Genomic DNA, 11,857 nt, shown 5'->3' on the forward strand with positions numbered 1-11,857 from the left:
GCCTGCCCCGCGCTGCCTGCGCCTGCCCTCCTCCCGCCTCGCCGCTGGGGGGCGCCCACGCGCAGCCCCGGCTATAAAGCGACGGGCCGGCGTCCCCCGCACCAGCGAGTGCGTTCCAGAGACTCTCTGGACGCCCTGGGAGCCATGGGCGAGCTCGCGTTCTTCAGGGCACACGCGGCCTTGCACCCGGACCACCTGTGGATTTGGGAACGGTCCGTGTACATGGACGAGAACCAGCGTACCTGGCTGCCCATAATCATCGAGGTACAGCCGCCCTGGGGGCAGGCGGGGCTGGACGGGGGTGGCGTGGGCGGCAGCGTCCACGCGGGTTTCTCCGCGGAGGGCGCTCAGCCACGTGGGGGACCTGCCCTGGGGTCTGGTGGTTTGGCGCCTCCTACATGCTTCAGAGGGAACAGACTGCGCAAGTAACATGGTATTGTGGAAGCTCGATGTAGAACCAAAATTAAAGTATATAGTAGTAGGACATTTCTGTAATAGAAGAGCAAACAGCAAAAGTTCTCCAATAGCAACTGTGTCCCTGTTTTACAGCCGAGGAAACTGAGGCATAAAATATAATATAAATAAAATATTACTAACACTGCTAGTTAATTAGGTGATAGGCTTGGATCTGGGATCTTTACCACCATGTGTATTGGGATTTATTTAGGTTTGTCTCTTTTTTTCTTTTTTTTTTTAAATAACCTATATGTACTTTTAAAAATCAAGTTAAATATTTACTCTTTTTAAGAAAAAAGTCAGGTATTTGAAGAGTATTTATGTGAATATCTTCTTTTTCATTCCCTGGTTGGGGGACTATCTTCTTAAACGTAACACCCAAACCGCAAAGCAGAGTTTTTCACATCATCATGGTAAGTTCTGCACGAAGCATAACCCACTAGCAAACCGAGGGGTGGGGTTTGCCTCCCTGTAATTGAAAGGGCCAGCATACTTAGTATGTAAAGATTTCCTTAAGTCAATAAGAAAAAGATGGATAAGGAAACTAAAAGTGGTTGAAGGATACAGAAGAGTATATACTAACACAGTAAGAATAGTGATTTCCACTTACGTCTCACAGGATGCTCTGAATTATTTCTTAACAATTCTAATTTATTTCATAGATGGAAAATTTAAAATACTATTTCCACTCTGGAGAGATAGTTATTGAACAGGCCTAAGGGCCTGGTTTATATGCCAAGCACGACTCTAGGCTGTGAAGGTTTGCAGTGAACGCAATAAAATCCTACTGCTGGGGAAGCTGACAGTGAGCTAGGTGCAGGACAACAAAGTAATTGAAATTTTTTTCTTAATGTCTTATTTATTTCTGAGAGAAAGAGACAGCGTGAGCAGGGGAGGGTCAGCGAGCAAGGGAGACACAGAATCCGAAGCAGGCTCCAGGCTCTGAGCTGTCAGCACAGAGCCCAACACAGGGCCTCAAACCCACGAACTGTGAGATCATGACCTGAGCCGAAGTCGGACTTAACCGACTGAGCCACCCAGGTGCCCCATGGACAACAAAGTAATTGAGGCTGGTGGTTAAGTTGTGTCGGGTGAGCGGCAGTAATGAGTGGGGTGGGGTCTTCAGGCAAGGCCCCCTCCAAGAGTATTCATTCTCTTTGCCTGTCATTTGATTAGAAACCATTGCAAACCTCAGTTTTAGGCATGCATGCCTCGTATGTATATCGTAGAGTTGGATTTTGCTGAAATTTGAAACTTGTCGCTCTGGACATAACATTTGTGCAGGGACCTATCTAAAAGAAAGGGTATGAACCCTGTGTAGATGTAGCGGAGAATGTTCCAGATAGAGGACAACAGATACGCGAGATTACTGGGAACATGGCATGTCCCCAAAATAGCGAGGGGGCCTTTGTCGCTGGTGAAGGACAGAATGGGAGGTACAGAAGGCAGGGGCCCAGATTAGGGGGTCTTGGGGACCATAGTGAAGGTTTCAGGGGCCTCTGCCTGCCATGAGGAGCCATTGGAGGGTGTCCAGCAGGGGAGTGGCATTTGAGACGCACACCCGGCTGCCCTGCAGGGAGCTGGCTGTGGTGCACGTGACCAACAGGGCAGCAAGTTAGATTTCTTGCATTAGGGGGCAGTAGTGGTGAAAGTGGGAGAAAATGGTCTATTGCCTGATAGCGGGGACCGGGATATTTGTTTCTTGATTTCAGCTCAGGTCGTGAATCAGAGCCCCGCGTAGGGCTCTGTGCTGACAGCATGGAGCCTCCTTGGGGGATTCTCTCTCTCTCTGTCCCTACCTCTCCCCCGCTTCCCCAAATAAATAAACGTTCATAAAAAATAAAAGGGACTATATGACAAAATAAAGAAAAAGCAAAGAAGGTCCCAGAGCAGCTGAGACAGGCACTGAACCTCAGCTCAGGAAGTTCAAGGACAAACTCTACGTTTGCCTGTCCAGCCCTGTCTCGGTGTCTAGACACAAAGGAACGCTGGTCCTCCTGTCCTGGCCCAGCCGGGGTCCCCCGAGAGGAGCGTGCGGGGCTCAAGGAATGAAGTTTCCAGAAACAGCAGTCACCAGCAGTTGAGATGCCGGCTAGGCTGCGAGGGCGGCAGGAGGGACTCTGGGGATCTGCGTGCCCGGGGGGCCTGGGCCCTGAAGGTGTGCGCCGTCCTCCCTTCTCCCCAGACGGAGAGCAGCCTCCAGGTGCTCATGCGGCAGGAAGATGTGCCCCCGGGGGAGGCCCTGTGCCCCAGCCTGCTGGCCCCCGGGCTGCTGCCCTCCATGTGGCAGCTGTACCCTGAAAGAAGATACCGAGGCTCGGACTCTAGCTTCTGGCGCATAGTGTACCACATCGAGGCAAGTGTGCGCTCCCAGAGACCACCGGGGCGCCTTAGGTGGCCCCGCGCCCCCTCCCCCAGGTCTGGCGTTAGAAGGAAATAATGACCGGGCCACCCTCTGAGGTCCCAAAGAAGCCCCCTCGCCCGGAGGGGCAGGGCGGGGCTCTCTGGAGACTAGAAAGAGGGTGAAGCCGGCTGGGAGGAGGGGCTCCTAGAATGCCCCTCCCCCAGCAGGCTCCCCAGGCTCGTGGAAGAGCGAAGCCAAGCAGAGAAGGCTGGAAGGAGAATTCCAGGGCTCTGGCCATCGGTCCCCTTCTCTCGTGTAGTTCAGTGGCACGGAGGACATGCTCCTGGAGCAGCTGCCGGACCCGGAGTGTGAGTGACCAGGTGAGTCCCTCTGGGGCCCAGCACCTGTTTGTCCGGAGTGACCAGGTCAGGAGGAAGGAACACCCTTTTCACCACGAAAGCAGTGCCCTCTGCGGGGCTCGGGGTCCGGGGGCCCAGGCCCTCCCCTCTGTCACCTCGGAGGCAGCCCCGTTACTGCACATCTGCACAGGGCCCCACAGGGCCTGGGCACTGTTGCATGATGGTTACGTCAACCGCACTAGGAATTGTTGGATTTGATAGGTTACCGGAATGAGCTCCGAGGAAGTACAGTGACTGGTCAGGTCACAGAGCGGGTTCCAAAGCCAGGCTGCGCCCGCCCGGATGCGAGGCCGCAGCTCCGGACACCGCGCTGACCCCTGGGCTCCGGGTCCAGACCTGCCCCAGCGGCTGTGCTCCTCCCCTCACCTCTGCCAGGTCCTGCCCTTTGCCTTTGACTGTGTCTTCTCTCATCCCTCTCTTGGTGCAGGCCCTACCGCCCCTGGCTCCTCCTGGCCCCGGAGCCCAAGTCACGCTGGCCTGCAGTGGGGACAGTCATGCCCGCGCTCACCATCCTGTGCCAGCCCTGTGTGTTCTGTTCTGTGACCCCCTCGGTCCGGGAGGGGACGAGAGGGGCAGGGGACGAGCCCTGCCTGCAGCCCCTTCGCCCCGCCCCCACCCCCGGCACAGTGGCACCGGGGAGGACCCAGGTGGGTACGGCCCCTCCACGTGTCCCCAGTGTCCTGCCCTCTGGCTTTCTCTGGCGCCTGGTGGGTTGGCCTCTGTCTCCACTCTGCCCCTCACAGTAACTAGTGTCGTGTGCTGCGTACGGGGCTGCTTCTCACTCTGCTCCCTCAGCTCCATGTACCTCTGGCTGCCAGGGAACGGGGCCCAAGTGGGTGGGGCCAGGCTGTGGGGCCCCCAGACAAGCTGTCCCACATGGCACACGTCTGCACGTGGCCGTGCTAGGAAGGCCCAGCTGCCCAAGGAGGCTGAGGTGCGGTTTCCAGGGAGGCCTGGGAGGAGCCCAGCTCTGTGCTCGGGTCCGAGAAGCCGGCTCGCGTGCGCCCCGTGGCTCGTGCCACAGCAGGAGGCCACGCAGGAGAGGGCCGTGGGTGGGCCCTCAGGCTGCCCATCGTACAAGGGCAGAGCTTGAAGTTGCCCCTTTTTAATGGCGCCCCCACACCCGGATGTTAAGGACGTTGTCTGTAGCGTGAACACTTTGTAACGTTGATTAAATGTGAAACGGTTCATCTACGTCGGTGCTGAACCAGCTTCTGTCCTAGCCCCCGAGGCCAGTGCAGCGAGGCAAGAATGCGCAGTCAGTCACCAAGTAAGTTTCAAGAGGGAAAGATACTCATGAACTGAGATGAATTTAGTGTATTTCTTTTACGTTGGCGATAAGGCTGGGCTGAACGATGGATTGATTTCCGTATAATACATATGCTCCACACCCCAGTGTTCTCGGAGCCATGCTTTGAGGCACGGTTGTTGGAGTAGGTGACCTCAGAAGGTCTCTGTTGGCAGGTCCTGATGTTCAGGACACCTCTGTCCAGTCCCCCGGCCAGTCACCTCCCCCCGGCTCTGGCACTCACCACGCTCTGTCCTTACACGTGGAGCCCCAGTGCCAATAGGGGACCCTCCTCACTGCCTGAAACTGTCCCCAGACACCCAGGCCTCAGCCACAGCCCCCTCCCTATCGCCCATGACCTGCGCTCACAGCCCAGCCCACCCCGTGCCCTGTCCCTGCTGCTTCCTTCGCAGGATTAGCTGCCTGCCCCCTCCACCTTCTGCGAGGGTAAACAGGGCCTGCGGTCTCACAGAGGGAGGCCTTCAGGTAGAAGGAGTCCATCCCGTGACGTGAGGAGTACCTGTGTCCCCACTCGTATGCGACTGTAGTCCGTAGCTTCCTCGTCACAGACAGGTGTGAGCGTAACGATAGGCATGTCGTGAAGTATCCAATAAGTGAATTATAGAAGAAAAGTACTGCTTCTCCGATTTTGTATTCCCTGATCCCAGTCTTACTTGGCCCTGGACAGATAAACATTGGGTACCACGTGTGACAGGGTCTCTGCCTCTTGTGATTTTGGCCCCGTTGCCCTGCACGGTGCGTGGCAGCGTCAGAGTTTGGTGTGTTACTGGACAGAGAGACACCTCTCAGTAGGGACAGAGCATCAGGAGGTCAGGGCAGGAGGAAGGTCAGCCAGCAGCCGGTTGTCTCATTTTTAGGAGCTGGCTCAGGAAGAGGAATGTTCGCATTGGGGGTTGGATGTTTGTGTCTCCTCCCGCCCCCCTCCCCCAAATTCACGTCAATGCTTTAACCTCCAAATTGTGTATTCAGAGATGGGGCATTTGGGAGGCAGCTGGGTAAGATGAGGCCCCTAGGGTGGGGCCCCGGGATGGCATTAGTGCCCTTGTAAGAAGATGAGGACCAAGGAGGCGCTGTCTCCATGCGCGCGCACCAAGGAAAGGCCAGGCAGNTTTGCTGATACTTAACATTTTTGCATCATAGCAAAAGTGGTCTGGAATTTTTTCTCCGCCCCACCCCCAACTTGGTGTCAAGTTTTGGCATCAAAGTTATGTTCACTTTATAAAAAATAATTTGGAGGGGCGCCTGGGTGGCTTAGTCGGTTAAGCGTCCGACTTTCGCTTAGGTCATGATCTCGCGGTTTGNCTATCATCGTATAAATTACAGTAGAATTATTTTTAGGCTTGGTAGAACCCATTCATGCCTGGTGCCTTTTTAGGATGATTACTTGTGCAGTTTTCTACTTCTTCTGTGAAAAATTGGTTTTAGTTCTCTCTTGCTCTACTGGGGTTAATTTAAGTTAAATCAGCTTTCCTGGGAAAGCGTCAATTTGACCTAGGCTTTGTATATATATTTCTTTTTTTAAAATAGTTTATTGTCAAGTTGGTTTCCATATACCACCCAGTGCTCATCCCCACAAGTGTATTTTTTTTTCTGAGAGAGAGAGGGAGACACAGAATCTGAAGCAGGCTCCAGGCTCTGAGCTAGCCATCAGCACAGAGCCTGACGTGGGGCTCGAACCCACAAACCGTGAGATCATGACCTGAGCTGAAGTCTGACGCTTAACCGACTGAGCCACCCAGGCACCCCCGTTTTCTATTTTATCTTCATAGTTATTCAAAATAGTCTCAGGACTTTTAATATTCTCTCTGGGTGATTACTGCCCCTGGTCATTTCTTTGTCTTTTTTGTGTGTTGTTATCCCACTTAGTAAAATTAGGTTTGTCCAGTTCCCAAGGAACCAACTTTTAAATTAAAGAATTTATTAATTCTTTTTTTGTTTGTTTTCTGTCTCATTGATGTCTGTTTTTATCTCATTGATGTCTGTTTTTATCTTTCATTCTTTATTTCTGTACGCTTTTGTTTTCCTTCTCCCTTTTCCTAGCTATGTTATTTCTAGGAAATAAATAGGTATTTATTTCCTTTTTAAAATGGGTATACAGATATATAGCAGTTTTAGTTAAACATAATTGACATCTTGTACAACTCACATATTTAAAGTGTATAAGTCAGTTGTTTTTTGCATATTCACATAGTTGTACAGCCATCACCATGATCGATTTTAGAACATTTTCATTACCTCAGAAAGGTACTGCACAACTGCTAGCAGGGACTCTGTAATGCTCCCAAACTTCTCAGCCCCAGACAGTCGCTAATCTCATTTCTTCCCTGTAGATTTACCAGTTCTGAAAATTTCATATAAATGGAATCCTACACTATGCGGTCTTCCGTGACTACAGTCTTCAGCATAACATTCTCAAAGTCCATGTATCTAGCATGTATCAGTATTTCATCCCTTTTTATAACCAAATACTATTTTATCAGATGAATACTCCACATTTTATAAATTCATGGACATTTGGGTTATTTCCACTTTTTGCCTTTTCTAAATAAGGCTGCTACGAATTTTCACATATAAGTTTTTGTGTGGGCATATGTTTTCATTTCTCTTGGTTTTATACCTGGGGGTGGAATTGCTGAGTCATAACGGGAACTTGTTTCTGACTTTTTGAGGAATTGCCAGGCCTTTTTTCAAAGTGGCCGCATGGTTCCACTGTTGTGCCCGATTCACGAGTCCCCAGAGACCACCAAGGAGCCGACACCGATGCAAGTACAAAAGGGTTTTTATTACAAGCTGGAGCAGGGGCTCACCCGCCTACCAGTGTGGTGGCAGAAGGTGAAGCCCCGAACAATAGTGAGCAGGGTTTTTATGGGGGAAGGGACGGGGGTGTTACAGTGCACACGTTGTACGTATAGAATCATCGCATAAGCACCAATTACAATTGTACAGCAGCGCCCATGGTAACAGCTTTGACCATTCAGTATCCGTGAGGTGTTCATTACATTTGGTGGGACCCAATCATGACTTTTGAGGATCCTTTGAAAATGACCAATTATGAGGTGAGTTCAAAGGGCCCATGTGGGGTTCAGTCAAGTGGTGAGATATTGGCTAGTTTGTACAGAATAACTGTTTGCAGTTCCCAGCCTTGACTCAGACCACAGGAATATTTTTGTGATTAGCTGACCTGAGGGCAGTCCAAGGATGGCTTTAGCCTTGAGATTCTTTTCCTGGAACTGGGGCTACGTGCAGCCCGAGGTTGCTCTTAATAGAGGCCTTAATCTCAAAATGACATTACTTAGGCTCTTCACCACCAGCAGTATATGAGAGTTCCAATTTCTCCACACCCTTGTTAACACTTAGTATGGTGGCTTTTTGATTCTAGCCAGCTAGTTGGCGTGAAAGTGTATCTTATTGTGGTGATTTACAGTTTCCTGATGGCTGATGAGGTTTATACATTTTCATGTGCTTATTGGCCATTTGTGTGTCTTCTTTGGAGAAATGCCTGTTAAATGATCTCATGGCAGGGCTCTGTGCTGACAGTGTGGAGCCTGCCTGCCTAGATTTCTCTCTCAATCTCTCTCTCTCTCTCTCTCTGTCTGCACCCTGGGCCCCCTCCCCACCCCCCCACCCCCATTTCACTTTATCTCTCTCTCAAAATAAGTAAATAAAAAACTTTTTAAGTATGTTCTTTCTTGGGTATCTGTACTATGTTACTTCATTTCTGCCATTGCATTTTAACTTAAAAGTGTTGTGTGAAGGTGTAATACCTAGTAAGTTACATGGTCATTTTACCTATGCCTAAAGGATTCTATTCTGTAAACGCTAATACTAACAGACAGTGTCTTGGAGTTGACTGTTCTGGTCCGAGCACAGCACGTCTCCTTTAATACACAAGTTCAAGTCAGTTTCTTTGTTTTCAGGAAAGTTTTCTTTACTAGTTGCTTATATTTGCTTACTCTACTGCCTTACTTTTACTTTCTTTCCTTTTGTTGGGGGTGGAGGTGGAGGGGTTCTATTCATATGTTGGATCTTCTTTGCCTCTCTTATATCCATCACTTTCTCTTGAATCCTTTTGATCTTTTTCTTCTATTGATTTTCTTTTTGTGTTTCCACTTTATATACTATTTCTCTTTTTCTATCCTAGTTACTCTACTTGTTTTTGTAACTTGAGGAGACTGGAAAACCATGCCACTATCATCATCTTGCCCTGATCCTTATTGTGCTTTGAAGTTGCTTTGAAGTTACTTTGAGGGGTGCCTGGGTGGCTCAGTCAGTTAAACATCCGACTTCGGCTCAGGTCATGATCTCATGGTTCGTGGGTTCGAGCCCCAGGTCTGGCTCTGTGCTGTCAGCTCAGAGCCTGGAGCCTGCTTCAGATTCTGTATCTCTCTCTCTCTCTCTCTCTCTGCCCGTCCCTGCTCATAGTTTCTCTCTGTCTCTCAAAAAATGAATAAAAACATTAAAAAAATATTTAAAGTTACTTTGTTAGTGTCATTTTTTCCCCTCATCAAATAAGTTTATTTACAAAGCAGAAATAACTTTAGAAGTACACTAATTCTAAAAGATTCTTCCCTGTCCTTTCATATCGGATGAGTTAACATGAACTGGTCCAGCGACATCATCATCAGTGATGATGTTAGTGTTAGGTGACATTCCAATGGCAAACACCATTTATTAATTTAAGTGAGGTATTTTCCAACAAAACGCTCTTGCAAAATACTGTACTATAACGAGCATTCATAATTTTGAGGTGAAAAATTGATGGCCCTTAGAACTATTAAAATTGAACATTTCAGTAATATGGGAGAGCTCTTTGTACAAGCTCAACTTTGGAATGTGGTCCCAATGATGTGATACTTAAGCAGCAGGTTTGGTTGATTGAGGTGCTAACTACCAGGGTCTCTGGGCTTGGAGGGCCAAAAAGGCCAGAATCTAGGGCACTTGGCCAGTGTGCTCTGACCTGATGGTACACTGGCCAACACTGGCTTCGTCACACACCAGCCAAGGACACCAGAAAGCCATGTCCACTGTCCTGCCTTTTTGGTTGGATTGCACTGGGTTAAATATCTGAGTGTCTCATTTCTCCTGGTCCTCTAACCCTTGAGGGTCATGGATAACCACAGTCACCTTTGATCTTGGAAGGCATGCACACAGCCTATCTTGTGGAAGAAAAATAGACTCTACCCATAATTTCATAACTCCGTCTGGCTCATCATGAAATCGCTTGCATTTGCTATCATCCATACACCAGTCCGGGTACGCCATCCTTTTAGACAAGATTTAATTTAGCCTGACTCCGCTACCTCCGTGTCACCCTTCGCTGTCACTCTAAGGACTTCAGTGGGGCATCCCACTCCTCCCCCTCACCACCCCTTACTCCAGAGCTCCAGCACCTGCTGATTCAGTCTGGTTTGCAAATGCTCTGCTGTGCCTCTCATTCCTGTTCCAGACACATCGCCCCCTCTCACACTGGACCCAGCTCGGATTCCTTCACCACTGTAGGTAATGGGCTTTGGGGGCTTGTTTGGAGTTAAGTCTGGGGAGGTTTGTGGGTTAACATTCAGACTGTGCCTTAAAGTGGGATATTAGACCTTTGTTTTGCAAAGCTCTCTTAGCCAAGGTAATAGTACCGCCCCTCCCCCATGCAGCCCAACACCTCATCTTTTTGGGCTCCTCCTTCCTTCCCAGACCTTTCCTTCTATAGCTGATCCTTGAAAAACTAACATTCTTACTTTATTGTACAGAACAACTTGTCTGCTTGCCTTGGGGCTCCCTCGTTAGTGATTCAGTGTCCATCACTGTGTTCTGGTAAATAACAGACTATTCCAAAAAGAAACTCGGTCCCTTTCTCCTAGGAGCCAGAGCTGCTGCGGCAAATTACGTGATCTTTATTTTCTTTCTCTTTTCTGTCTCCTTTCTTCCTAGTATAGGTACTCAGAGTGTCTGAGCTGAGAAGGAAGAAGGGCGGGAGAGTTTGCACGGACAGGAACTGGGAAGGAACACTTCCTGGAAATCAGGTGCCACGCGGGTCTGCTGCGGGGAGTCCTTGGGTGCTCCAGGGGTGGGCGGAGGCCAGGAGAGGGGACTGAGCGGGCCCAGGACTGAGAACAGGTCCGCGGGGCTAAGAAAGCGCCCTTCTCAGAACCTTCCTTCAGGCAGGTATTGTTCTAATGATGCCTCTCTTACGCAAATGAAAATAGGATCTTAGATTACACACTTCGCTCAGAGTTAACAGAGCTGGTAAGCAGCAGGCTTGGAGAAAAGCGGGCTCCTGGCTCTGGTCCACGTGCTATCATCGCATCACTGGGAAGACAGACGCGCTTAGATGGAATGCCAGGCGACCTCTAACTCAGACCCACGGTGAAGTGTTTCACCTCCCCGAGCCTCCGTTTCTACACCTAATAAGACAGGTGTGTGGAGACCTATCTCATACTGTTGTTCTGAAGATCAAATCAGCAGGTGGGAAGTCTACCACCACGTAGATTTGATAAGAATCAATATACCTTCTTTTTGATATTTTCTGTATTTAGTGAAACAGATCATTAACGGCATCTTTAAAGGCGAAAAGGTCAAAATTGTTTAAGATGGTTTTACTTTGTAAAAAAAAAAAAATCATAAGCATTGAGGGACAAACCAAATGTCAGTGCCTGTTCTTGGATTTTGAGTAATAGAATTTAAACAGGAAAGAATGACTATTGGTTTGTAGCTATAGAGATGAAAAAATGTTGCAAGGATAATACAATTTGATGTTTAAAAAAAAAATCACACAGGAGTGCCTGGGTGGCTCAGTCGGTTAAGCTTCTGACTTTGGTTCAGGTCGTGATCTCACAGTTCGTGGGTTCAAGCCCCACGTCGGGCTCTGTGCTGACAGCTCAGAGCCTGGAGCCTTCTTCGGATTCTGTGTCTCCCTCTCTCTCTGCCCCTCCCCTGCTCGCACTCTGTCTCTCTCCCTCCCTCTCTCTCTCAAAATAAAATAAACATTAAAAATTTTAAATAAAATTTAAATTTAAAAAAAATCACACAATTGGCATATTGAAGGGCTCACCTTCAAAACCCACCACATATAATCACAAATAATTAGGTCAATTTTTGCTCCAAGTTACAACTGACTTTTTCCCAACACGTCTGCTTTCCTAGGAGACTGTTTTAACAGGGCGGCAAGCACCCTCTACCCCATTGGCTCCAGGCTACCTAAGAATGAATTTATCCAGGTGTTAATGCCATGGAATGAGAAGGTAAACTTGAAATAACACTGCATTATTAGCTTTGTAGCTACTTAAAGCAAAGGTCTTTGCACATATAAAGCAACGAATGAAACTTGTATGTTATGCA

The 11,857-nt window shown here is 49.0% G+C and overlaps 1 protein-coding gene across 1 annotated transcript; it reads left to right on the plus strand.

Annotated features, from left to right (window-relative positions):
- The first annotated feature begins 144 nt into the window (after positions 1 to 144).
- TCL1A (TCL1 family AKT coactivator A) lies at positions 145 to 3,705 on the plus strand. The gene is made up of 4 exons (XM_077780985.1): positions 145 to 264; positions 2,642 to 2,812; positions 3,120 to 3,180; positions 3,647 to 3,705. Exons 1-3 carry the CDS (start codon positions 145 to 147, stop codon positions 3,174 to 3,176), a joined length of 348 nt encoding a protein of 115 aa, XP_077637111.1. The 3' UTR covers positions 3,177 to 3,180; positions 3,647 to 3,705.
- Positions 3,706 to 11,857: the final 8,152 nt, after the last annotated feature.

Source organism: Crocuta crocuta, unplaced genomic scaffold, assembly GCF_008692635.1.
Source record: "Crocuta crocuta isolate KB4526 unplaced genomic scaffold, BGI_CrCroc_1.0 scaffold299, whole genome shotgun sequence".
Classification (NCBI taxonomy): domain Eukaryota; kingdom Metazoa; phylum Chordata; class Mammalia; order Carnivora; family Hyaenidae; genus Crocuta; species Crocuta crocuta.